Genomic DNA, 27975 nt, shown 5'->3' on the forward strand with positions numbered 1-27975 from the left:
ACGTTGAGATTATCCACTGTTCCTCTCCCCTGCCTCCAAGAGAAGGTGAGATATAACCTTTATTAAAAACCAATTCTAAATAATCATCCCAAAGACTGTAAGAATGAAAATTCCCTAGGAAAGCCTAGGTTGGCACGGCGAAAATGACCTCTGGGCTCATCAATTACAGGTTGGTGTCTCCAGGTATAACTCCATCTAATTTCACTCCAGGTAGTTGGAAGTCAGCTCTGTTCAGAGTTCTCTCTGGAGGCAGATGCAGTAACTAATTCTACCAGCAGGCGTCAGCACTGGAAGCAGACCAGTCAGAGGACTGGGTTTCTAGCGCAGAGTGGCGGGATCAGCAAGAGACCAACCACAAGGGCACTGGAGCTAGCTTTCCTTCTCTGCCAATGGTCATCAGAGCTGGCCTGGAGAGAGCTGGGGGCAGACACAGAAGCTCAGTGCATTGTCCTTGCTCCTGGCACCCGACAATAGCTTTGTTTGCTGTGCTGAGGCAGCTCCCGCGTTGCTGAGGTTTGCCCCTGGAGTCCCGAGACCTCTGGTCTCTTCCTCCTGGGAGGCCTGATTGCTATCTCCACACTGCTTTAATGGACATTTCCTGTAAGGGAGTCTCTGATGTCCCCCTGACAACGCACGTCCCCCATTCTGAGGGGAGCCTGAGTTTCTGGCGGGACTCAGTGTTCCTATCTGCTGCATGCTCACGCTTTGGTCGTGTCTGACTCTCTGCGACCCTAAGGACTGTAGCCCGCCAGGCTCCTCTGTCCACAGGATTCTCTAGACAAGAACACTGGAGTGGGCCAGAATACTGGAGGCCATTTCCTCTTCCAGGGAATCTTCCTGATCCAGGGATTGAACCTCCGTCCCTTACATTTCCTGTATTGGCAGGGGGGTTCTTTACCACTAGCACCACCTGGGAAGCCCCCATTGTTATTGGGGGAGTCTTCAAAAAAAATCTCCATAAAGAGGCTTAGCCTGTCGCTTTTCTTGAAGCTGAATTTTGTAGTTACACCTTTGGGATAAAGTTCAGAGAAGGAACATCATCTAGTCTCTCTAGATGATATGGCATCTGAGAAAAAGATTCTAACTATCTTTCCACGTAGTACAAACTTATCTGTTTTCTGCATAGATTCTCTATAGCATGTCAAAGATCCTCAGAAAAGGAGATGGCAGCAGCAGCATGCATCCTGTATTAGTCACAGGAGAAGTGACTCTGAGGATAGCCCTGCTGCAAAGACAGATCCCTCTGCACACAGATGAGTGACTCTGGGGCCTGGGCACACAGAATTCTGACTCTTGATGCCAGGTGAGTGCAAAGATTGAAGGATGGTATCACCTGGGTCATCGCTAAACAAAGGCAGATGAAAGTCCACCATCCCATCGATTTGTCCTTATTCCACATCCGAGAGTGGACCCGGAGCCTGCAACCTCGGGCCTCCAGTGGTGGACTGTTGCCCCCCCAGTCCGCTCCCAGCCGCGGTCTGGGGAGGCTATCAGGAGACGGAAAGATGAGAGGACCAGAAGGCAGAGGAGAGAAAGGGTCTGCTGGATGAGAGCTTCAGAGGGCTCACCGTTCACGTTGAGGGTGTAGTAAGCCTTGTAGCTGCCCATATTGCTGGTGGCCGTGCAGCCGTAGGTGCCACTGTCGCTCTTGTTGAGGAAGGGGAAGATCAGGGCGCTCTCCTGGGCCATCTTCAGCGGGGGCACGCTGCCCTCCTTCTCCCACACGTACTGCTGGGGGCTGTGGAGGCAGAGAAATCCCAAGTGTTCAGGAAAGAGCAGGGCGCGGAGCTAGAGGAGAAAATAGACCCGCACACGGGGAAGTCAACGGCAGCGTGACGGGGGCTTGAGCGGTTCGAGGGGCCGGAGACACTGAACCGCTTGGGGCAGGGGGTGGGGGTGACCCCTGGGGCCCAGCCTGGGGACGAGGGAGACGGCCGAGCTCCTATCTAACTGGCTTGGTTCCTTACGGGAACCTCAGGGGCTCAGCCGGGGAGCGGCCCCTCCCCACTCCTGCTGCTTTGCAGGAGAAACAGTCAGAAGATGGGCCTTGTTCGACAGTGTCAAGGAAAACAAGAGGCTCAGATAGCACGAAGGAGACAGGAAGACTTGAGGTGAAGCCTTCGTGTGCAGAGGTGTGTTAAAGTCCAGGAAACGGATCTTCTTACACGGGGTTGCCACGTCCCTCACAGTGGAGCAACAGCTTTTGGCCCTCGCGGGGATGAGGAGGGTCTGGCCTTATCTTCGCTGTTGGTGTGTCTGCAGAGAAGGAAATGGTGCCAACGTGATTCCATGCCATTTAGACTGCTTCCATCTCAAAACCATTCAGTTACGCAAGTCAGCATCCACCTCTAAAGGCCTGGGAGCCCAAAAGACTGTGCAACCAAGGCCACCCCACCCCCGCCTCTGTGAGCAGAGTACTATTGCCATTGGATGTCTGCAAACCTTGCAGAAGTAGGGCTATGCCTGTCCTTGCTAGGGACCCAGGGATGTCTTAACAGAGAGCTGAGAAGGGGAACCAGGGGATCACCTGTGCCTAGCACATAAATGGGGACTTAATACAATTTTTGACAAAACAGATAAACTTGAATTTGATCACTGATTGAGCTCACAATCTCTCCATCCTCTCTGCAAGGCAGTTTAAACAGGAAGCGCTGCATTAACGCAAAATACCATTTTTAGGGGCTGGTCCAAAAATGAAGCGAGAGCTTGGAAAGAGCAAGAGATGGGGGTCATATTTTGGCTACAAAAAGGCACTGACACAATATACATGGGCTCTGGGAAGGAATAATGGCATCTGCCACCGATGCCGAAGGGCTGCTTAGGAGGCTGGGTCCAGATGGCCGCATAGAACAATACAACCAGATGCTGGCTTAGAACAACAGATAAAGAGGCCGAGCTCCCCCTAAGGATAGAGCCAACCTTAACAACCGGTTAATGAACGTGTTTCAGTCCAATCAAACAGGACAGAGAGACTCAGGCCAGGTGAGAGAATGGGTGTTCCGGGGCCCCGCAGCCAGAGAAACCTCCAGTGTGGTACCTGGAATGTAGCATTTGTTGACTGACTGCTGATCACATGGAAGCCAAAAGGGTCCCTGGAGAGTGACTGCCAGATGGTCTGGTACCTAACAGAGAAGTCTTTGGGACTCAGACACGAGAGGGTCTTCTCTAGCCCTGGCTAGGGGCCAGGACAAGAAGCTCAAGGTCAGGGGCTTTACACTCAGAACTAATAATCAGAGGAACAACTTAGAACAATATAGACCTTTGAGGTTTGCAAAGTTCTTTCATTAGATATTGTGTCATTTGTTCTTATGAAACACACTGAAGTAGGCAGGGCCCACTCTGAGATTAAATGGTTTGCTAACAGTGACACAGCTGGTCAGCAGTGTCACCGCAGCCGGAATCCAGACTGAGAATCTGCTCAATACACAGTGACGCCACCCCAGACCTACCTCATGTGCAATGCCAGCAATGGGTCTGGCAATTGATTAAAACAGCCCTGGAGTCAGGCCTGGGTCTTCCATAAGAAAGAGGTGAAGGGTCTGAGTTCTTTTAGAAAAGCAACCAGTCTTTAGAAAAGTTAGGACAAGAAATGCATTATTTTGTAACTCATTATCTTCTGCCTTTGTACTTTACTTGTTTCCCCCTTGACTTTTCTACTCAGAGAAGTTCTCTTTGAAAATTGCTAAATTTCCCATCTGTTTGCAAGGCAGATTCCATAAAGGGACGAGGATCCTTGAAAAGGTTGGGAGTAGTGATTGTTGACACTGGCCATTTCAGGTCAGAATCCCAAGAAAAATCATACAGCTGGGGCGGACGGGGGGAATACTGGGAAAAATCTAGGACTAATGATGCCAGCGAGAGTGGTTTTCCTATCGTCTCTTTTCTTGAACTCGTAGTATGTTAGACCAAGAGGAGGCCTTCATGATTCCATGTCCATCTTCTCATTTACCAAATAAAGAACCAAGCTCAATGGGGTAAGTTCCCTAACATCACTCAGCTAGGAAGTGGTGGAGGGGCAGATGAGAATCTGTTTCTCCTGACTCCAGATTTGCTACAGTTACTGCTATAATTTACAATTTAGATGCATAACACTGGCCTAACCCAGGAGACGGTAAATTTACCTATTGGGCCAAGTTCCTCCAGCTACAGGTTTCTGTAAATAAAGTCTTATTGGAACACAGCTATGTTCACTATTTACATATGATCTATGGCTATTTTCCTGCAGCAACAACAGAGTTAATTAGTTGAGACAGAGGCCACATGGCCCTCGAAACCTAAAATGCTGACCATTGCTGGAAAAAGTTTGCTGACCCTTGGCCTACCACTGGCACATCTTGTCTTATTTTTTTCCCCTTACTTACTTATCTGTGCTTGGTTCTTCATATACAGTCACCCACACTTTTCTTTTCTCCGTGCATATGTGCTAAGTCACTCCAGTCGTGTCTGACTCTGTGCGACCCTGTGGACTGTAGCCCGCCAGGCTCTTCAGTCCATGGAAACCCCATGGAGTGGGTTGCCAGGCCCTCCTCCAGGGGATCTCCCCAACCCAGAGATTGAACACCTGTCTCTTAAGTCTCCTGCATTGACAGGTGGGTTCTTTGCCACCAGTGACACCTGGGAAGCCCTTTCTTTTCCCCACTCCCCACCTTATACCAGATCTTCCTGACCCACAAGCCCATAACATACATAAAACTTCTATGCGTTGAGCAGTGGATCTGTCAGCTCCCTTTAGAGATTCATGGTTCACAGAGCACACGATGTCTGCACCATCATCCTCCCGGGTGACCTGGAAGGTGACTGAGCTGCTGACGGTGAAGGTTTTGCCATTGGGATCTTCCTGTATTCGGGTAGATTCCCCTAGAGAGCAGAAACAGACACGTGCACACATACACACACATAGACACAGAGTGAGCCCTACCATGCGGGGATTGTGTGGGCCCCACCAAAGACATACAGATGGTGTATCTCAGCTTAGACAGACTTAGGAAGTTGTGAAATGGATATGTACACACAGAGAGGATGGAGGCCCCAACACACACACACACATTCAAACACAAGTGTACACAGATTATCTATCCTTCCCTTCTCTTCTTCTACACCATGGCTTATGTGCACATAGACAGACAGACAGACAGACAGGTACCCCTCTCTTCCTCTTTCCTCCCTGCCGCCCCAGCACCACCTCCTCCTGTCACCCCCAAGGCAGGAGGAACTTACCATGGAGCTCTTGGTCACCCTTCCTCCAGGTGAGCTGGGCTGCAGGTTTGCTCCCAGAAGACTGACAGCTTAGGGTGGTTGTATCCTTTTCCCGTAATGATGACTTGTAGCCACTGATTATAGGCTTCTGTGGGATTCCTGCCACAAATAGGGCGTGGCCAGGATGGGAAGGAGAGGCACCCTCAGCTCTCCCTGATGGGATGGACTCTCTGAGGGTTAGGATATCTGGGTTCTACTTTGGTTCCTGACAGGTAAAAGGCTAGAGAAATCGTCTTTCTCTTTGATCTCCTTCCTGAGGACCAGGAGGAAAGACCGCCCCAGAGGGAAAAGATACAGTGGTGGGAGCTTTACTGTACCTGAGATGATAACTCAGATGACCCAACGCACTAAAGCACAGCTAGGTGGCCACAGACATAGTGTGAGGCTCAGGGAAGCAAAGAAGGAAATTGAAATACGGGGTCAAGATGACAGCATGCAGACAATGAGTGTACTTGTCTTGGAAATCAAAATCATACACTGAACATATTTCTCATGTTTGTGTCTCATCACACAGTCTCCAGAGGGAAGTGGAAGAGACACTAGCATCCTTCTGTTACAAGTTAGGAAACTCAGGCTCAAAGAGAGTTAAAGATTTGTCCCAGAGCAAACAGTAAGTAAAGGAGAAAAGATTAGAATTAGACCCAGCACGCTTTGCATTTCATTACATTGCAATATTAACACAGGCTGAACTTTCCCAACATGCCTGAAGACTTGCTTGGCTCTAGGTTGCTTTAGAGGCCCACCCAGGGAGATCTGTTTGCAGGGAAGCATGTCGTGGAGACATGGGGGCTTGGGAGCCTCACCGAGCACGGTAACGAGGGACTTGGCCGTTCTCACGGGCATGGTGAAGATGGAGCAAGTGTATTCACCCTCGTCGGCCAGGGCCACGTTGCTGATGCTGATGCTGAGCTCGTGAGGTGTAGATTTAACCAGCTGAATCCGGTTATCTCGAAGGGCTGGGGAAATCGCGAGAATTGGAAGCAAGACTTTTACTGGCACCTTTCATCTTTATCTTCCAATCCCAGACCAGTTTTTTTTTTTTTTTTTTTTTTTCCCCTAAGAAAGGGTCTAGCATAGTTTGGGGCAAGGGGGGGAGAAAAAAACTGCTCCTGAGTTTGAGCAGTCTTTCAGACATTCAGTCCCTTTCCTAGGCCCTTGGGCTCAGTAGCTTCAGAGATACTTAGAAAAGTAGACTGGATGTGTGGGCTACCTTGGGGCAACACTGTCATCAGCTGTCACTCAGGGCTCCTTTGGGATGCCCTTTCGTTTGGGCAGGATCCTATAGTACCATGCATGACCTAGGTCAGAGCCATGATAATGAAGTTTCTCTGGAGCCAGTTGAGGAGCCCATGGCCTGTTGATTCCCCAAATAGCTTCCCTTCATGTTTCTCAGCCTCTGAGCTGCAGGGACATTTCCTCTCAGCTCTGCAGCCCCGTTCCTCAGCCCATGGGAGGGAGATAACTCATAAGATGCTACCTCTCTTCTCCCCAAAGTAGAGAGTCTGCTGGGCAGGGTTAGACCACTGTAGGGATGAATCCTCATGGTCTTTCACTTGGCACTTGAGCACCACGGTGCCACCAGCCACCACTGTCTCATCAGATGTCCAGGGCTGACTGTCTGCAGGAGCAGAATAGGGTTAGTTTGCAGACACAGTGCTGACCCCTCCACCCATTTCTGGGCTAAAGTCCGGCTCATCTAATTACAACCATCCAAGGCCCATGTCTCTGTATTCTTTTAACACACCACGTGGGAAGGAAGAGGGGTGAGGGTGGGGGTAGGGGAAGAGAGACCTTACTTCCTCTTGCTTTGAAGGCACAGAAAAACAGTCACTTGTTGAATATTTGCTGAATGAACGGACAGGGCCACAAACATTGAGAGGAATAAAGGCACCCCAAATCGACACATACCATTCCACATGCATCTTTTCTGATAGAGTGCTACCATTCACCTTTGAAAACACACATACAAATCTGTCATTCTCTTTTACCTTCCTGCCACCACCTGCATATGAAAGCAAGAACAGGAGAAGCAATTGAGACTAATAATCCCCAAACTAAAGGTGAAGAAAAGGCCAAGTCGGCCCTTGGGTTACACATTCATTTACACAAGAGGTAGCTGATAAAACTGCAAAATAAACAAACAAAAAAGATTAAAAAAAAAAAAAAAAAAGGAACATTTTGACACAGACTTCTCAATTCCTCCAACAAGAAGTTCCCTCTAGTCATCAGCTCTCTTAACATATTCCTTTCAGTATCAGCGCTACCGCCTCCCAAATCAACACACAAACCCAACTCACCATCCCGATGTTATTTTAAAGAAGAATGGATTAAAGTTTTCCCTTCAATGTGATGGAGGGGTGTGGTTTCTAATCCCTCTCTCCTTAGTCAAGTTAAACGAAAGAAGATAATAAGATAACATACAGATGAGGCCTTTGAATTTCAAATATGCCTTCCAATCAGTTTGAGCTATGAGCCTCTCAGCCTGTGTGACACTTGCTTCCTTCACCTAATATTGTCCCATGTGCCCCCCAGCATGGACTGATTCCCAATATTGATTCCCTCATCTGCAGGTCTGACTTCCTATGACCCAATAGCTCTGACCTTCCAGCTCAGATTTCTGAAACATCCACACACTTTCTTCTACCCTGCTAAGTTATTTACCCAGCAATGTCATCTCTGACTTGGAAACAAAGAAACATACTTCCTACACTCCCTAATTGAGCAATTTAAAAAAATCCCCACATTCCCTATGGCACCAACCTTATCCCTACTTTATCTGTTTTCTCCTGTCTTTCTCCATCCCAAGAGTTGCATTTTCAAGGAACAGTCAATGAGCACTCCTGGCACAGAGTGGGCCCTGAGGAGCAAACATGGCACCTGCCAGCGCTGACATGAAGCACCAACAGCTCTGGGTGGCTGTCTCCAGAAGGGAGCCCAAATCCTGGCTGGCCATTTTAGCATTTAGAATCATAAAAATTAGAATGGACAGGGAGATCTTAAGGCTCATTGAATCCAATTCCCTCATTTTACAGATGTAGACAATGAGGCAATGTTGGTGAAGTGATTGCTTCAGATCATGCCACTCATCGATGGCTCCAGTCAGGACTAGAAGCCTCCTAACTCTCAAGGCAGTACTCTTTTCTCTGGAATGCTCCTCAGGTAGTTGCCTAACTTGAGGACTAAAACTACAACTCTGATATTAGCGAGCCAGAGACTGAGTGGGCTGAATAAATGTGGGAGTGACATATTCCTTAAATATTTCAGTGGAAGGGTTGGGAAGTCTTTCATTTACTGCTCACCATATAGTGATGTTTGACTAGTAATCCCATTGTCCCTGGTTTCTTTTGAAGAATTCTACCTCAATTGGGTCCTTCCAGAACCTCTTTATTCTGCATAATACACTCCTCCCAGAATTATTTGATTTTTGGAAAAAGGTGTAGGGGAAACAGAGGTCTCTATACTGGAGCGAGGGGAGGAGGAGTAGGTGCCAGAGAAGTTGGTGGTGTAGAACTAAGTACTAAAATGTCAGATGGAGAGGAGGAAGAGTTGTGTGGTAATGAGGGGAGTGAGAACACGGGGTGGAAGCAACATGAGTGAGAGATGATTTGAGAATGGCTGAGGGGACTGAGGGACATTGAGATGAGGGGGCCTGGATTCTCACCTTGACTGGCCAGCATGTCAGGGCTGCTCCAGACTGTGGAGCTGATGGCCTCGTCGAGTGAAGCCAGAGTTCCCAGCTCCAAATTCTGCTCTTGCCAGTAGCCTGGGGAGAGAGTCTCCATCAAGGATGAGCCCTACATGTAAGCTGCTATAGTTTGAGATCTGTACTTTCGTTGCTGGGGGTTGGGGAGAGGACTGGGCCCTATGAAAAGCACGTTCACCAGGGTACCTAAGAGGAGGTGGTCTTCTCACAAAGGGGAGAGGTTAACCAGAGTCCTGAAAAAGGAAGTGAAGTCCTTCTTTGAAAGGCTGAACTAAGGAGGATGCTAAGCTTTAGTAGTCAGTCGTATAATGTTAGAGCCAACAGTGATCTTAGAGATCATCGGGTCCAATTCTCCCAGCTCACAGATGAGGGCAATGAGGCCCACAAGGGTTAAAAGTGGCTTGGTAAAAGTCATACAGAAACATGAAAGATAACAAAGACTCTTCATTTCTGAGCCAGGATTCTTTCTGCTACACCATATTCTCTACTAAAACAATGACAGGTTTAATCATTTGAAAACGTTTCCATTTAATCCCTTAAATGAACCAGTTAAATAAGCATATTGGTTTTATCATTTCTACCTCACAGAGAGGAAACGGAATGAAGTGACTTGCCCAAGGTCTTACAAATAGAAGAACAAAGACTGGAAATTAAACGCCTGCTTCCAAAGCCCAAGCACTGTTTCAAGGTAAAACCCTAAGCACTGCACAAAGAGACCACAGCTGGGGCTGCAAGTTGCGCCACGCCTTTCCAGACAGTTCCCTTCTATCCAGAGTTCAGATTCTCAAGTTTTCCTCCTCCGCCCTCAGTCCCACTCACCACTTTACATCACTGACTCTGCTCCCTCATCTGGCACAACACACGCGCAAGGCCTGAGTCACGGCTCTCTCCCTAGACCCTGTTGTGAAGTAGCGTACAGTGTCCATGGCCTATTCCCCCAACTCAACCTGAGAGGCAGTGGGACAAAGAATCCGGTTCGCACAATCTTGCCAGGATCGCCCGTCGTAAGCCCAGAGATAGCCAATCACGTACGCAAAACTCAGTGACGCCATCGGCTGCTGAGCAGAGTCCGGAGCGGCTCCTTGTCCCGGGGCCGGAGTCCCGGCAGAACTTCGCCCCTCGTCACCTCCCCGCGCCGGCTCCGGAGCCCGCGGAGGTGGGGGTTGGGAGAGGGAAGGACGAGAAGAGGGTGGTGGGACCACGGAAGATGGGCACGGGTGGGGTGGGGAGGGCTCGGGGGGCAGACTAAAAAGAGAAGTGGGAAATGGGCTTAGGGGCCCCGAGAAGAAAGGGAGCGAGAGAGAGAACTGCCGACTGGGAGAGCAGGGCGTGGGGGAGGGGAGAAGGGAGCCAGACGGGGGAAGGGAGAGGGTGCTGGGAGTCCGAGCCTCGGGAGAGGGCTCCGAAGACAGCTTCGGGGACGCCGCCGCTCTTCACGCTCTCTCAGACGTCCTGCAGGAGTTGCGGACTTGACTCTATTCCCGAACAGGAGAAGCACTCATGCCCAAATGGGCAGGGGGAGTGCAACAGAGAAAAAAAGGATCTGTAGCAGGTAGAAGTCGACCGGAGAGGGGGCAAGGAAAATGCTGATGAGGAGAGGCAAAAGAGATGAGGATGGGAGAAAGAAGGGCGGCCAGGATGAGGTCGCCGAGGGTGCGCAGAGACTCTGTCTCCCTGGGGACCAAGCTGTCACTCTGCTATCTTCTGTGGACCTCAAGGATGGAGGCAACCGGAAGCTGGTGAGTGTTTCGTGGTATTTTCCAGGTAGTCTGTTTGTGGGTGCTTCAGTGGGAACCCAGATTGGTTGTTCTAAAGCTTGGCACGGCGGAGGGACCGGGAAAGCCAGGGAGGGGGTCAGCGCTCAACCCCACAGCATTGGTACCCAGTACCCAAAGTAAGCACTAAATAGACCTTTGCTCAAATGGAGAAAATAGCTTTCTCTTACGTTGGCATAAAGGCTTTCAGTTTTCAGAGTGGACTTTCAACCATGAATTCATGTCAAAACAACCTTGAGAGAGAGGCAGCCAGATAGGGTCCCTTTTTAGAAGCGAGGTTTGGAGAGGTTCGGTGACTTACCTAAAGGCACACGAATAGGACCCCTTTCAAGGATCCTCTTTCACCTGCTGGTTGGTGCTCTTAAAGCTTTTTCAGCGGCTTCTCTTTCTTACAACATTTCAGCCCACTGTATTGAAATTTTCTTTAGTTATCAGCCTCCTCATCTAAACTTTGAGTTGGTAAAGAGGGCAAGAGCATTCTCTTTTTCATCTTTGTATCTTCAGTACTTAGCCTGTAGTGGGTCCTCAGCACATTTAATTGCCTCTGGTAATTCATTCAGTCACAATTGGCACTCTGATCTGTCCGTTCTCACTCAGGCAGAGCATGTCTTCTGTCCAAACAGCATGGATTTAGCCTTCATTCTATTGCTCCTTATTTCATCTGTGCTGTTTTCGGCCTTCTCCTCCGTAGCTTTTTTCCTTGCTTACATTACATTTATCCTTCCCCTCCTCCTGCATTTTGCTGGCTTTTTTTTTTTTTTTTTCCCTCTGCATAGGATGAATAAGTGAAATGATGATGTTGGTCATTCAAACCAGACTGAATTGTTTAGCTGAGGGGTCTGATAACTAAACAAATACTCTCTAATAAGTGGCATGTTGGGGATATGCTTGATATATTGTCCCTGTAGGTTTATAAGGAACTCATTCTGGTTTGCTATGTTTTAAGAAACTGATTAAGAAATAGCTCTTTTTTTTCCTGCGAGGGGTGATATTTTCCCCTTTAATTCTCCAAAGTACTTATGATCTCCTGTCTCCTCTTGAGAATTGTCTGTTAATATGCCTGAAAGTTTTCTTGCTGTTTTTATAAAACTGTACACCTGTAATGATAAATTCTGAATAGCCACTCTCCTGGGAGCAGCTAAGTGATTATATAATGTTATTCATAGAAACATGGATAAGTGGCAGAAATTATAACCTGGATTGTGAAAGCCTTGTTCTTTGGATTTAGATCTTGCCAATCGTTTATGACATCAGCATAAATTCCCTCAATGGGTTCAGACTGGAAAGAACTTAAGAGAGTGCTCTGAAAAGGTGGCATGCACTTTGAAGTGGAAATAGTGACAATTCTCTTCAGGCAGGGTCATTGGAAGGAAATGTAGACTTCGAGACCATAAGACCATTAGAAAGGGGAGGCCCAGGTTACTCACGTAGAAAAACTGGTAAAGAGAGCTCCAGTCATATAGGTCATGTTGTTTCCCTGCTTAGAAACCTTCACTGACTTCCCATCGTTTGCAGATAACATCCAGATTTGTTCGCCTAGCTTACAGGATCCTGCAGTCTGATGCCAATATGCCTTTCAGCTTTGTTGCTTCTTTACTTCACTCACCGCATATCCCAGACATATGATGCTATTTGGAATTCTTTCTGTAAACCCTTTGCTTTACAGCAAAGTTCACTTTCCCACAGTTCACTTTCCCACAGTCACTCTGTTGATAATGCCCTTCACCCATCTGCACACATCTAAGCTCTAACCATCCTTAGAAGCCTATTTGTTTGTGGCACTCCTTCAAGGCTTCCCTGATTGCCTCAGGTGGAAATCATTTCTGATTTTGTTGTTGTTGTTATTACAACATTTTATCTGCTTTTCTTAAATTATGCATCAATCTTTACTTTGAGCTGAAAGTTTGGCTTCCCTCCTAAATTATAATAATTCTGCAGGTAGTGTTGATATCTGATCCATCTCTATATTTGGTACCAGCCCTATTAGAGCATATTGCACTTAGAAGGTGCTTAATAAATATTTCCTTAATAAATGAATCAAAGATGCTGAACATCTTCAGTTGGGGTAACTAGGTTCAACATATGCCTGTGAAGAGGAAATAGCTAATCAAACAGGCTAGGAAGAAATGGACCAAGGAAGAAGGTAGATATTCCAGAGGCTGAAGCTCTAGAAGGTTACAAGATGGGGGGAATCTCTACTGATTACCTTCTATGTGTCATGATCCAAGTCAAGTGCTCTATTTTCATTATTCCAAAATAACCTGTGTGTATGTATTAGTCACTCAATCGTGACCAACTCTTTGGGACCCCATGGATTGTAGCCGGCCAGGCTCCTCTGTCCATGGTATTTTCTAGGCAAGAATACTGGAGTGGGTTGCCATTTCCTCCTCTAGGGGATCTTCCTGACTCAGGGATCGAACCGAGGTCTCCCACTTTGCAGGCAGATTCTTTACTGCCTGAGCCACCAGAGAAGCCTGAATAACCCTTTAATAGATATTATTATGCATATGTTAAGGATAAGTTAACTAAAACTCAGAAAATTTAAGTAATGTTTCCATATGATAGATCCAATAAGTACTGAGATAGGGCAGCATTTAAACTTAGATATCTCTGATCACAAAGCCCAGACACTTTTTTGCACATCTTCACTACACTGCCTCCCTTTGTAGAAGCATGTGCTTTGTGTGTGTGTTGGGGGGCAGAAGGTATAGTTGGAAAGATTCCTTCCTGCATTGCTAGCCAAGGTTTGTTCACCTAAACAATATTCACAATAGTCACCTGCAATACGATAAAAATTAACAGTGTAGCAAGTTGGAAGTGGGAGCTTGTGGTGTTAGTATGATTTATACCCACTGAGTTATGTTTTCAATTGGATTCCTTAGTGCATCTTCATCTACACCTTTGGGGGCTCAGCTCAAAGAGCTGGGATGATTCTTCAGTTAACCAAGCAATAGACGTGTCTGGTTAAAACAGAGTCGCCTCACATTTTCATAGCACTCTGGCTTTAGGCTATGAACTAAGATTGCCTTCTTGTTTGCTCTTAGTTGTCTGGGGCTTTTCTTAATTCTTGGCCTATTTACCCATGAGTCCCAGTATCTTCAGGACTCCCAGCATTTTAAAGGAGAAAGTAGCCCTTTCACTCTGATTCCTTCTGAATGATTGTACATATGAAGAGGAGCAGAGATGGGAACTGGAGACTTATGCATTGACACCTGTGATTTTGTCTTTCACCCAGAGTACAGGGCCTTACACATAGTAAGTACTCAATAAATATTTATTGAATAAATACATGAGTAACTGAAATGAATAAAAATGTATTATGTTTCCAATTTAAGTGATGCTAGTAGGGAAGTTTATGTGCTTAAAGTTTATTGCTTGGTTGATGTATTTTCCCTGCCCTGTCTGTTTGGGGAATCCACACTGCATGGGCCTCAGGGCCATATATAAAATCACAGGTACACACTCGGGACAGTGGGACAAGGGGACAGAGCTCCCCTGCATAAACACTGCTGGCCTTACAGTACTTGGGTCCAGAGCTCCACTTCCCAGATTATAGAGAACGCCAGCTCCTCGAGTAGGAGTTAATGGTGATGGTGATGGTGATGGTGATGATTCAGCATTTCTCTAACTCCAGAGTTAAAAATACTCTTCATCCCAGCCTACTTGTTATTCCTCACGACTGCCATGGCAGGTGGGTGGAGGAGTGTTATCTCCAAGGGAAAAACACCCTGGGGGCTGTGGCCCAGAATGCTGAAGGGACCCACTTTTAGCAGGGTTTACCCACCCCCATTGCTGGGCTCCCTGGCCAGGTGATCTCACTCTTGATTCCCCCCTGACCCTAGCTATGTAGTGGATTCTGACATATATTTCAGTCACACTGAAGGGAGTGGCAAGATCAGAATTAGAACTCAGTGCCTGCATCCTTTCCTTATGCCCAGAGCCATATTTTTCTTTAATAGTGAATGTCTGCTTCTGCATTTGGAAGAAAGTGGACCAATCTTATCTGCTGCTGCTGCTGCTAAGCTGCTTCAGTCGTGTCCGACTCTGTGTGACCCCATAGACGGCAGCCCACCAGGCTCCCCCGTCCCTGGGATTCTCCAGGCAAGAACACTGGAGTGGGTTGCCATTTCCTTCTCCAATGCATGAAAGTGAAAAGTGAAAGTGAAGTCACTCAGTCGTGTCCGACTCTGTGCGACCCCATGGACTGCAGCCTACCAGGCTCCCCCATCCATGAGATTTTCCAGGCAAGAGTACTGGAGTGGGTTGTCATTGCCTTCTCTGAATCTCATCTGAGGCCCAATTTAATCCATAACTCCAAGATTTGGGAAGGGAGTTACTTTGACCTGCATAGCTTTAGAGCATAACATCCCGATCACAAAGAACTCTCTTTAAACTTCATTTTTCACGCTTGCTCTTGGGTTGCCAGGAATTCCATTACTTCTGCAGAAGTCACTGTGTAATTTCCTGGTTGAAGACCATGAGGGCATGAGTGTCAAAATGTTCTCTCACTTCCTGCTCTACGTTCCTCTTTAACTTTGTCTTCCCCAAGTCCCCAGGTCACTTCTATTCCCAGTATTACAGAGCAGTCAGATGAAAGAAAGCCGGGGCCATAGAGGTAAGAGCTATTTTGTCATCATGGCTTGTCTGTTTTTTCAGCTGTACTTCCTTCCTTTCCTGTGGCTCCTCAGCGCAGGCTCCTGTCCCCTCACAGGCAACATGATCCCCTAATGGATCTCCCCGCTCAGCTCAGGTATGCTCCAGCTCACATCCACTTCAGAGCTTCAGAGCTCAGTCACGCTTCAGCTGCCTGCCTCCTGATCAGCCTTCTCTCCAGCTCGCTGCCCCCGCCACCCTCTCTCTAGCTGGGCTGCTGAGACCTTAGCTTCTCAGTATTCCCTCTCTCCCTCCGTTATTTCTGTTGTTGTCTGGCTTTCCCTCCTGGAGTCTTATTTATCTACATTCTCTCTGGCTCCCAACAGCCTCTTGGCCCAAAGAAGTCACTACTCTTTGGGCGTGGCTTTACTCTCCCAGGGGGGCGGGGCAAACAGGATATAAGTCAAACTGGATGGTGAATGGAGCGGGGAAGAGGACCTTCACTATAAGGAGTCCCTAACATGCTGATTAGCCTCCGTAGCTTGGTAAAGTGTAGCCAAGAGAACAAGAGATCTTTACAGAATGAGGGATCTTATTCTATTAGATGATCCAAGAGACAGGTTTGGAAGGGACGAATCTGGGTTCAAACAGGTTTATTATTGTAGGCTGGCAGATACCTTTTGACTGCATCCTAAGCAGGTGTTAGAACTGAAAGGCTTTTGCTTCCTGGCCTTGGAATGGTGTGGCACTTAGCTTTTCCAGACTGAATGAGGAAGAGGGTATCTTTAGGGTAGTTGGCTAGTTGACTAGATTGCCTGCAGAGGGCGTGAGGTTGAGGTTAAAACAAAAAGCACATCGTGGTGTTAACCCTCTTCACTAAAAAAACAAACAAACAAAAACCAGTTATCCCAAATGTTTTCCCATATCCAAATGTTTTTAGAAAAACATCCACGGTTTACGATGTCATGAGTAACTATATCTGTTTGCTAAAGCCCTGCAATCAATTCGCATGTTCTGGTCATTTTCTACTGACCCCTACTGGCCAGAGGTGGTTATTCCTAAAATCGTTTTGAGTCTTCCAGGAGCGAATGTAACTGATGTCCTTTCTGACTCCACTGCCAAAGTTCAATAATTCCTCACCTTCTTTTCTTGCACCTTATTCTTCCCAAAATATTTTCCCCTCTATGATTCTTAGGCTTCCCTAGTGGCTTAGATGGTAAAGAATCCATCTGCAATGCGGGGGACCTAGGTTCAATGCCTGGGTTGGGAAGACCTCCTAGAGAAGGGAATGGCTACCCACTCCAGTATTCTTGCCTGGAGAATTCCACAGACAGAGGAGCCTGGCAGCTTACAGCCCATGGAGATGCAAAGAGTCACACACAACTGAGTGACTTTCCCTTTCACTATGGTTCTTTTAGAGTTGATAAAAATCCCAAGTAGTGTCTAGTGCAGACTTTCTGTTTTAAAGACGAGAAACCAAGGTTCACAGAGGCTTAGAAACTTCTAAGTGTGGTCACACAGGCAGTTAGTGGTAGCTGGGTTTATAACCCCAGTCTTCTCTTCTCATTGTCATTCCTGTGCACGAGCTAATTTGGAAGTTAAGTTACCATTTAGTGTGACTTTACTTCCAGTGGCATCCACTCTTCCTGCTCCCCAGCTCCCTCTGCATTGCTGTGAGGAACCTCTGGACCTCAGGGGAAGTAACTCTGCTAAATGTCGGGCAGGTTAGAGAAGTTGGGGTGAAATGAGGAAGCAGACGGTGTGAATAATGTCACCCTACAAATAAATGTCAGGGTCTTCCTGGCAGATTCTGATTCTTACAAAAGAGGAGGCCATGGGGCTGAAGCCGCTTGCGTGCCCTTAGGAATTAAAAGGGTGGTGAGGAGGGTGGGCTGTGTGAGTGTTAGCATCTGTGTGGAGAGCTGGAGGATGCTAACTAACCTGATTGTGAAGTGGGAGACAGAGACTGGAAGGGAGAAAGCCGCAGAGGAGCTTATCCTATTCTTGAGCTAGTGACAGAAAAAATCTGGAGGCAGAAGTGGGCTTGCAGTAGGCTGAGGGGGGGCCCTCAGAGACTTAGTTAAGATTCCGAGGAGCAGAGACTGGGAAGTGGGTGGCAGAGAAGGAGGTGGGGACAGCTGTTGCTTTGATTTGCTATTGAGTCAGTGTTCTCGGTGCATTAGCACTGGGAGGGAGCCCCGGGCTGGCCCCCCACACAAACAAGCCCCTCTGGAGCCAACACAGTGTTGAAGCAAGAACTGCAGTTGGGAGGTGAAAAAGGAAGAGGCCCTAATCCCCAAAGAGCCCCTTCCTTGCCTTAGCTCCTGCCTTCCAGGACTGGGCTATGTGCTCCAGACAAGCATCGAGTGTTCTGGACTAAGAGGTGGGTGGGGGTGATGAGACACAGCAGAGCGGATGGCTTTGTAAGAGCTGCTGGGAGCACAGGTTCTGTGCAGGGGATTGACTGTCATCATTTATTTCTCAAGCAAGCCCCTAAGGGCGGGCATGAAATCACTCCAGTTGATGACAGCCTTGAACCATTTTAGAAGCATCGTTTCACCTCCATCTCCTCATTCCCTTCCCACCATGTTCACATCCTCAGAAATCAGGACAGATATGACCTGGGTCTGTGTTCTAATGCAATAGAGAGTCAGGAGGCCAGATTTTGAACTCTTAGATGTCCCTTGAGCCAAGTGCAGGCACTTTATACCCTTTCTCTAAGTGTATGTAATTGCTCTCACACGTCTGTAATAGAATTGGGAAAAAATCGCCCCATCTTAGGAAAGGAAACATACCAGAGTCAGGGTGGAGTCAATGAAAGCATAATTAACTTTAACTTGTTGGAAAGTATGTCTAGCCATGAGAAAATAGGAAGTGGGAATGGGCAGGAAAGCCCAGGAACATTGGGGAGAAGTAAAGAACAGATTCCCTAAGGAATATTCATCCAAGTGCCAAAGCCTGGCTCCTAATTGTCCATAGCCACAAAACCTGTTGGAACAGATGAATGAATTCCCTTCTCAACAGGCTGTATCTTATTCTCCTTTGCTCTTAATGTCGCACTGTAGATAGTTGAGGCTGATGGCTTGGTGTGGTGGGATAACAACGCTGTGAAAAAGTTTAATTTTTAGAAGTCAGGCAAGAGAGCTTTCTGGCTCTCTGCCGGCTCTCATTTTACTGACTTGTTTTTACTGTTTCCCTTCACTGGGTGATCAGGGTCAGGGTGTGGATGACAGGTTCAGGGCAGTGATTAGGAGCATCACATGGAGAAAAAACTGCTCTGCTCTGCACACCCACACTGCTCTGGGTCCCCCTCTTCTGCCAATCCCAGTTGAGATTTAGTCTCTTCCCTTCACTTTTCTCACCTAAAAATGTATTTTGCAGCAAGTGCCACATTGTTCAATTAGCCTTATTCTGTGTCTTCCTGGGAATTTAGCTCCTTTGTGAGACAGATACATTCCTCCAAGCCTACAGACATCACAGTCCCTGAAATGGCCATTAATTCTGCCATCCCAAAGTTCTCCTCCTCTCCTTAAACCTTCATTGAGTGTCTCATCTTTAATGTGAATGTACATTCGATTCTGTTCCCCAAGATGCATATATATTCCGATGCACATATATTTCAGCCTGGTTACTCTCTTTTTCCCCTTCAGCATGTGACCCTCAACACACACATGATGACGGGTTTTCACTCTTTGTATCTCTGTTTTCCTTTTTTTTTTTTTCTGTCAAAAACACAGCTTTTCTTATGACCCAGATACAGAGCCCTTTTCACAAGCCCATTATTAATCAGAACCCCTTACATCCGTCCAGCAAACCATATGGTTCAAACTCAGAGATTCTCCTCAAAGCAGAATTCAGAATCCTGCTCAGACTCCCCAGGAGAGGGCCAGAATCCTCTTCTCCCCAGGGCTGAGCTCAGCCCATCTGTCCCTGACACTGGACTCCAGGGCTTGGAAAGCAGAAGAGAGCTGGCATGAAGCGGCAATTGTAGATAAATGAGAATGTGTGAGGCCCATGGGCTAGTGATGGTGGTTTTTATATTTGTTTGAGATTATAGGATGAGATGAGTGGAGGAAATATATAATATGTGTTTGGAAATATCTCATCCTTAAGAACTAGAGAAAGAACTAGTAAGAACAAGTGAGTGCAGTTGTCTCACTGTTTTGTTTACATTAGCTGAGGGACAAATGATTAGGAGCAGATGGTAAAACAATCCTCTCATTTTATGATAATGAAAAAACTTTGCCCTTCAAAGGCTGACCTAGGCTGGGCTAAGTCTCAAGTAACTTGTCATCTAGGTATTTGTTAGACTCTTGCTGGGTTTCCAAGGAGGGTTGGGTATTTAAGTTAGAGACTCAATAAACCAGTTCACCTTCTGAAGCTTTTTACTCTGAGACTTTGGCTGGAATTCTAGAATCCAAATTGGAAGTAAAGAGCTAGATCCCAGAAGAAAAAATGAAGGCAAGAAGCAAGGATCTGCATATTCCCAGTAAAACCTGGCGTTGGAAGGACTAGTTTTCCATTCTACCTTGCTGATATCTGCGGCTGTATGAAGGAAGCAGAGAGCTAAGTAATGGTTAGCTTAGAGATGAATGGCTGAGATACCAGCCTTCATTTCTTTTTTTTCTCCCTAGGGCGAGGTGATACGTCTGACCTTTTTTGACCCTGAACTGGAAGTAAATGAGCCAAAGGTGCTTATAATTAGCAATCAATACACAATTAGTGTAGGTCTAGCTGGGGTAAGGAAAAATGAATCCTGAGAGAAAATAACATTTTAGTTCTTTATGTTATTTAGCTTTCTTATCATTCTCCTGGAGACCTCTGGGAGAAAGATGGCAAGAGATGAGAGGGTTAAAGAATCCCAGAGGTAAGAGCTAACACAGAAGAATGATACACATATTGAAAAAAAGCTGGAAATTCTGCATTAGAATCCTTTCAGAAACATGTCTGCTCTTTATGAGAAGAGGGGGCTCAGGGAGATGAGTAGATGCGAGATACTCCAGCTGTTACCATAACCCTAATTCTGTCTTCTTGAAAGCTCACTCATGGAGATAAATCACTTCCATTACCTGTCCTTGAGGAATGAAATTTCTCCTTGTTTCAAATAAGGAAATGGAAGAGGGGTACTGGAAATTAATTCTGGAAACCTGTCTCTCCAGCTTCACTCTGTACAGGTCATTCATAAGTGTTAACTATTATATGAACTATTATGTAAAATTGACAGGGGGAAATCATCATTGAGGGGAAGAGAAGCTTGTATAGCTCTGATGTGATGGGAGGAACAGGCTGTCTAGTCTCAGACTGGCAGGGGCTGAGCATTCTTGGCTCCTTGCTGCACTTGACGTCATCAGCTTATTGGCAGATAACCCAGAAGAGTAGCAGAGTCCAGTTTAAAGATGCATCTTCTGAGATATGGCCAAGGACTTGGACTCTGGGATAAGACGGTTACATTAAGGCCATTTAGTCTATACAAGATGGTTATAATGATGAGGAACATGAGTCATGGATTTGGTATTTATTTAGACTCTCCCATATTGCATTCTTCTATCATCTATTCTGATGAGCCAACCTATATATTGTCTTTATGTTTACTGCTAAGGCCGAGGGGAAAGGGACAATGAGTATCATGACAGGATACTTTGAGCTGGTTGTCAGGCTCAGAGTGGTGTAGGACTCCATAAACTCATAAACTGAGTAGGACTCATTTTGCATTCTACATGTATAGTGTATATGTGGTAACTGTACGTGAGCAATGCTGTCTCAATCTAAGCCACAACAGTTTGTAGTTCTGTTTTAAATCTATAAGTCCATGTATAGCAAACATTCAGTTCTTTTGAGGCCACTTGAGGTCACTGTAGGCCCTCCTCTCCTGAACATTGCAAACAACACTTTTCCACCTCAGAATTATTTGCTTTTTCTGTCCCCTTCCTACAGGTGACTAGGTAGTTATGAAGATTCTCCAGATTTGGTCTTGTTCCCCTCTTGCTGGTAGAGCCAGTCAGGAATCATAGCCAAGATCATGTGTGTGTTTGTGGTAGGAGGAGGGAGATCCCATCCCTGTTTTGAGGGCTGCACTGTGGAGAGTAAAGAGATTAGGAATTTGGATGGGGAGCAGGACCACGGAGAGCAGCAAAAAGAGCCTGGAGTGTCCCCGTCAGGGGCTAGCACCATGGAGAGCTCAAAGCACCTGTGGTTTGTTCCACAAAGAACAGGAAAACCAGGATCATGGTTAAGGCAGCCAGCTCGCAAACAATCAACAGAGAAAGAGCAGACATCAGGGCTTCTGTTAGGATCACGCCACACCCATCATTTGCTCTCAAAGACCTTCTCAAGTACTTTGTTTGAACCTACCACACATGCAACCCAGAGATGGTGCTAAAAAAGTGAGAACCGCCACCAGACTGAGTTTGTCAACATAAGCCTCAGTAATTATGGAAATTACATAAGAATCTGTGGTGGTGGAGAGAGTTTTGATTTGCTGCAACCAATTATGAATGCCATTAAGAGTATCTTTTAATGTGGGAAACAGTGCCACAAAGCCTGGATCTCCTCAGAGACACTAGACATAAGGAAGCCAAAACGTGTATTATAGTTAGGTATGGTATGAGACCCGGAGAAGGAAAAGGCAACCCACTCCAGTATTCTTCCCTGGAAAGCCCCATGGACAAGGAGCCTGGTGGACTACAGTCCATGGGGTCACAAAGGAGTGGGACACGACTTAGAGATTAAACAACAAACAGAGGGTGTGACATGTATCAATCGAATGCTCTAAGGCACCCCAAACTGCTGTGAACAGTCCAATCTTGATCATACGTGGAAGAGCATAATGGGTTATGCCTTGTCAAAAGGGTATTGTCCTCAGGACTTAGAGGTCTTTGTGTTAGTTGGGAAATTTGGCCACTCTCTTTAGACTTAGGCAAATTTTGGTAAAGGGACAGATCGCTCTCTCTTTTGGTGCTTGTGGCTTCAGTGAAGAATGTGTAGCTTTAATGAGCTTATATTTTGTTTAAAAAAAAAAAATCTCAGCAGTTTCATGTGTTCAAGACTCCTATCTCGGTGCTAGAATGGATGGATCTCCTTGTTGTAACAGGGTTGCATTGGGTTTCTACTTGGGTTGTAAAATCCCTGAGCATCAGCTGGTTCTGACCTGGTAAAAAATCATCTCTACTGCTGATTTCAGAGGAAGAGGCAGGTCTCTGACCCCAGAGACTTGTTCTTCCCTATCTTTCAGTTACATGGAGGATTTGTGCTTAATTTGACTGAGTTCTTAGGGACCTGAATCTTTTTGTGATGGCTTGCTTTTCCAGGCTTTTTTTTTTTTTTTTTTTTTCCTAGTGGTTTGTTTTCTTTCATCTCTTATAAGCATTCTCATGAGGATTGCTATTCTCAGAGTTTATGGATGGGTCTCTAGGACATGACCTCATCCAGGAAACAAAATGTTCTAGTGCATAGACCTATAGCCAGTGATGAAACAGAAAGTGTTAACTTGTAGCATAAAAGATGAAAGGAGAAGATATAATTACCGAAACTTTCTAATACTCTGGCTTTTTCATGCAGTAGTCAGTTAGGAATTGGTGCAGTCTACAGCTTGCATTCATGGAAAACCTGGAGCCTAGATTACCATTCTTCAGTAAAATTCCATTACTGAGAAATAGATGACAAAAAAAGGATTGTTGAGCTGGTTCTGTTGGAGTAGGAAACAACAAAGAATGTGACTAGCTTCAGCCCCAGGGGTTTAATTTCTCTGATGATAACTGTGAGGGTTTTTTCCTTAGGTTATTTTTTGTGACCTAAGGACAAGAAGCTTTTGATTCCAGTACATATTATTTGGACTGCGAGAAAGCAGCGATAGCAAGGGGTACCAGAATCACATCTAAGAATTTTCAGAGCAATGACACGACTACCTGGTCTGCTGTTTCAGAGTGACCAGAACACCAGAAAGATGCCATCTGTGGAGTTTTATGGCTGCAGAACTATGACTCATTCTTCAAGTGAATAGTGACTGTCTCCAAAAAGGCACTGTTGAAATTAGATTTGGACCTCTTTTCTTGCTCAGTTGGAAGAGGAGAGAGAGGAAGAGAGAGAACAAGAACCTAAGGATAGTGAACTGTCTCATTTATTGTCAGTCTAGGGTAGAGGATTTCAGACTGTATGTAGCAGAACTTCTGTGCCTTAAGGATTAGGGGGAAGTATAGGGGAAGTCAAGAAGAAGGGCGATAGGGTTTCAGGTCTGTCTTCTCTGTTTCAAAAAGAGTAATTCTCCTTTGATCTGTTTTATTTATTTGGTAAAGAACTTCCACATCTTTAAAGATAAAAGTGAGAAAACCACTGTGCTAGAAGAAACTACTGGGACCAACAGTGCTGCTGAGCCCTAGGGAGAGCTCAGGACAGAATCTTTGGTGTAACTGCTGGAAGAGGCAGTTGATATGCTACAGCTTGGGTCCCACATCAGACAGACTGGCTCTGTATGGAATTAACTAAACTCTACGATGCCAGTGTCTCTCTGATGCTTTCAGCTTCTCTGTGCCCAAAAATGCCATGTCTGAAGGGAGAGCATCTCCTTCCCAAGGATTCCCAGCTGCAACTGGGAAGAGAACAGAAAGAGAACAGCTCCAGCTGCAACCAGGAAAAGAAGCTGGGCGCAGCAGGTCTGCCAAGCAGATCCGTGGGCAGCTCTGGAGTGAATGCCTGCTGGACTTCTCCGGCACATTGGGCATGATCTCTACACTGGGCACCTGGCCAGGGGGCTGCAGAATGGACGGCAGTGGACAGAAGGTCATTGGGAAGGGAAAGATGTTCATGTGTGAGGCAGTGCACTCCAAGGTTAAACTGCTGTATCTTGATCTGAAGGAAAGGGAGGCTGCCCACCTGTCTGTTTCTGTACCAGATCAACTCACAGAGTGCTGGACGAAGTTTGAAAAAGAAAAACCAAGGGAGGTTGGTCGCAATTGTGGAATGTGGAACAGCTCACCGGAGAGACAACCACAGGATATGTGAAGTTCACGGCCTTGTAATCCCACAAACCTGGAACTGCCAACTTCAGCCAACACTAGTGGAGACGTGTGAGAAGGAAGGGGCAGCTCGCTCACCCGGCATGTCTAAACCATTCCTGAGTTTCGAACCACAGCACTAATGGTCAGGTTCAGATAACAACTGTTTGCCCTTCTCCAGCCTCTCGATCCCTGTTCAGTCTGATGAAATCTAAAAAAGTGCATGCTCTACTCCAGGGAGCTGTGTGCTGCCACTGAGCTCCCTGCCCAGGGCCCTTGGGAACCCCAAGTCAGGGATCCTAGACACACCTTCTGTATGATCCTGGGCAGAATGGTCATCAGGACCGCCACCTGTGGGTATTAAATCTATACACCTGCCTCCCACAGCAGAGTGGGCCTGTTTAGATCCCGAAGCTAAGAAGTAGAATTAATTTAGATAGAAGATGGTGCATGCACCGATCCTGTGCATCAGTGCCTCCTGAGACACTGCAGCCAGACATACGGCCACTGTCAGGACAGGCAGTGCTCTAGAAGGACAGTGATGCTTGGTCTGACTCTTTTTTGGGAACAGATCTTCTAACCCATCTCCAAATTCTCAATCCGTCCTCCAGACATTCTCCATTCAAAATTTATTGGCTTCTGCTCTTCCCTCAAGCCACTGCTATGAGAGGTATATATATATATATATATATATATATATATATATATATATATATATGTGTGTGTGTGTGTATTTAAGGATAAAGCATTTCTTTTCCTCTAAATTTTAAGCCTGAGTAGGGGCTGAGCCCCCAAATTGAGGACTAAGAGAGAAGAGTGCAGTTGGTGAAGAAATACTTGGCTAATACACAGATTATTCTCTTCTCCAGTGTTTGTTTATATCCTAGAGTTGAAGAGCTCACAGCTTTCTGGGATGACTTTGTTCTGTTGAGGTTCCAACCTGCCCCATCAGTCCCCATTGCCAAACAGAGGCAGTTTGGGTCACGCTTGTCCCTCTTAAACACAGCTAGCAGAATGGGAAGGCCAGGGGCTGCAGCTGAAAGTCAAGGCCTAGTAGAGAGTCCTTATTTGGGTATGTACGCTGCACTCAGCAACCTCTCCTTTGCCTTGCACTTTAGCCTGCCCTCCGGCAGGACTCTCTTCACCTCCTCACTGAGTAGGGTCGTCAGTAAGGCCACCCAGGGGAAGAGGGGTTCTGCATAGGGGAGAGAGGGGCCTCTGTCCTGTGGTGACTCCGGTAGGAACTCCCTTGGGGCATGTGAATGGATACAGAGTAGAAGGAGCCAGCTAGCTGTAGGTAGAGGATGATGCCCAGTGTCCCCATAACACCAGAAGCTCCTTCTTCATGATGGAGATAGGACTTGGGGAGCAGGTCGGGCGAGATGGAGCAAGTATTCCTCCAGCACCCTGGCTCTTCGCCTGTTTCCTTCGGATGAAATTCTCTACATCATCCCTCGAGTTTCACCCCTCCCCTCTCCACCCCCGCCCCGCCCTGTGCCCATCCTTGCTGGCCACTGGGTCCATCGCCCAGGAGCCGCCTCCCCTTTCTCCTCCCCTGCGGTTCTTTCTGTTTTTCGTTGGCATCTGGCCGGGCACAGCCACCACCCTCCCCCTCACTCTCCCCACATCCCTGGGCTCCGCAGAGGTCCCGGTCCCCCCTCCCCTCCCCCAGCCCAGCCCGCCTCTGCCGGGGGCGGAGGAGACAGAAGGATGCATTCCTTTAGTCCCTTCACCGCCGGCCCTCCCTCCTCCGGGGACCTGAGGCTCTGAGCTGTGCCTCTCTTCCCGGTCTCCCTACAAACTGTCCCCCGCCACCCCATGAAGCGTCAGCAACCTTTAAGAACGCTGAGGTGCCCCCACAGCGCTGACCTACATAGCCCGGTCCAGGGCGGGGGGGGCCCCTCGCCCCTCACCCCGGGCCCCGCCTCCGTGCTCCCCCCACTCTCTTCTTCACCTCTCTACCATGACTAACCCAAGCAGGTTTAGTTCCTGACTGAAGCAGAGGGGGCTAGGCGAGACACCTTACCTCCAATTCGGAACATAAATTCTCAGCCCAGGAAAGCTTTGGGTTTTCCATGCCTCCTCCTCCCCAAATATCTTCAGTCTTGCTTTTGCCCAGTCTCCCCCCGCGACTCCCCCTCCTCCGCTCCCGTCTGGGCTTCCTCCCCAGCTTCTGCCGCCGTCGGGGACCCTGCCGTGCGCGGGCCCCCTCCGCCCAGTGTTGTTGTTTTGCTCCAGAGAGAAGCCCCCCGCTTCCCTGCCCACGCCCCCCTCCGCAGCCTCACCCAGGCCCCCTCCCCTGCCCACTCGGAGCTCCGCCGCGGGTGGGGGGCGGCCGGGGGAGCGGGAATGTTTGCATACATCAGTTCAGGGGCGCGCACTGGCTACCCAGCCCCTCCAGACACACACACACACAAACAGCCGACACACGCCCTGACTGAAGCAGCGACGAATCTCACTCCGCCCCCAGCACACACGGACACAGACATACACACAGATCCTGACACAGAAACGCAGCCAGACAGCAACACAGACGCGCACACCCAGACGCACCCGGGCCGCGGCAGACCCAGAGCCGGGCGGCCCGGAGCAGACCCAGGCTCCCGGCTCCACACACAGACACGCCGGACGGTGTGCAAGGGGGGCACGCGCGGCACACCCCGCGGTCCACAGAGACGCGGATGCTCGGAGGCAGACCAGGCTGTCAGGAGCGGCTGGCGACTCGAACCCCCTCCTGCAAACAAAGCCGGCGGGCTCCCCCCGCCCCCTCGGCCGGTCGGAGCCCCCGCCCCGGCCCCTCCCCACCTCCCCTGGCGCCGCCCCCTCCCTCACTCACCGTCCTGGGAGAGGTTGGCCCCGCCGGGCGCCCAGCAGCTGGCGAGGAGCAGGAGCAGGGGCAGGGCGGAAGGGGCCCCCATCGCGCTTCCCGGCCGGCTCCCTGGCAGGGCGCTGGCGAGCCTGGGTCCCTGGGGACTGGAGCTGGGGAGAGGGGTAGACGACGCCACTGACCGAAAGGGCGCCCCCGAGCCGCTTCGGAGCCCGGGGCCGAGGCGGGGACCGGGAGGGAGCCGGCGCTGCTGCAGTCGCGGGGATTAAATAGGGCGCTCGGAGCAAACCATTCGGTTGGAGGTGGAGGGGGGGTGACGGGGGGCTGGGCTGGTCGCGGGGGGGACCGACTGCCGCATTCCCCACTCCCCCCCGCCTGCCGCACCCCCTCCGCGCCGTCGTGGTGCCTTCCACCCTCTCCCCCGGGAGCTCCACCAGCCCGGCTCGGGCGTGGAGCAGAGGGAGCGAGCTGGCTCAGCAGTGGGACCCGGCGCCCACCCCTCCTAGACTTGGGGTGGAGGGAGGGGAGTCGGGCAGGGCCTTGGGCCAGCTGGCGGGAGCTGCCACTGCAGGCCTGGGCAAGGGCGTGCCCACTAGCCCGTGAGCTTCCAGCCCCGCCCTCCTTCCTTTGGCAACTGGGGATCCCCAGGAGTGGGATGCCCCTAGGGTGCCCCTATCAACAGTGTGCCCAGGGACATCTCTGCAATGGGTAACCAGTTACCCTGGTCTTTTTCCAAAGCACTAACATCCCTAGTTCCTCTGACGAAAGAGCCCCTACTTGGACGTCCAGCAACAATTTGTGGCCCCAGGCAATTTCCTTTGAAAGGCATCT

At 48.3% G+C, this 27975-nt stretch overlaps 1 protein-coding gene across 3 annotated transcripts in view; it reads right to left on the minus strand.

Moving 5' to 3' along the window:
• CADM3 (cell adhesion molecule 3) overlaps positions 1-27369 on the minus strand; it is a 30219-nt gene extending 2850 nt beyond the window's left edge. The window contains exons 1-8 of one of the 3 annotated variants that reach the window (XM_065925686.1): positions 27154-27369; positions 8918-9019; positions 6734-6874; positions 6060-6212; positions 5218-5355; positions 4687-4857; positions 2166-2256; positions 1569-1738 (exon numbers count right to left, since the gene is read on the minus strand). In XM_065925686.1, coding sequence (XP_065781758.1) covers positions 1569-1738; positions 2166-2256; positions 4687-4857; positions 5218-5355; positions 6060-6212; positions 6734-6874; positions 8918-9019; positions 27154-27235 — 1048 coding nt within the window. In that variant the 5' untranslated portion in view covers positions 27236-27369. Of the gene's footprint in view, positions 1-1568; positions 1739-2165; positions 2257-4686; positions 4858-5217; positions 5356-6059; positions 6213-6733; positions 6875-8917; positions 9020-9778; positions 9852-27153 lie in introns of those variants that run through there. The other 2 variants (XM_065925705.1, XM_065925696.1) reach the window with 2 other exon arrangements.
• Between the last annotated feature and the right edge of the window lie 606 nt (positions 27370-27975).

Source organism: Muntiacus reevesi, chromosome 1, assembly GCF_963930625.1.
Source record: "Muntiacus reevesi chromosome 1, mMunRee1.1, whole genome shotgun sequence".
NCBI classification, from domain to species: Eukaryota; Metazoa; Chordata; class Mammalia; order Artiodactyla; family Cervidae; genus Muntiacus; species Muntiacus reevesi.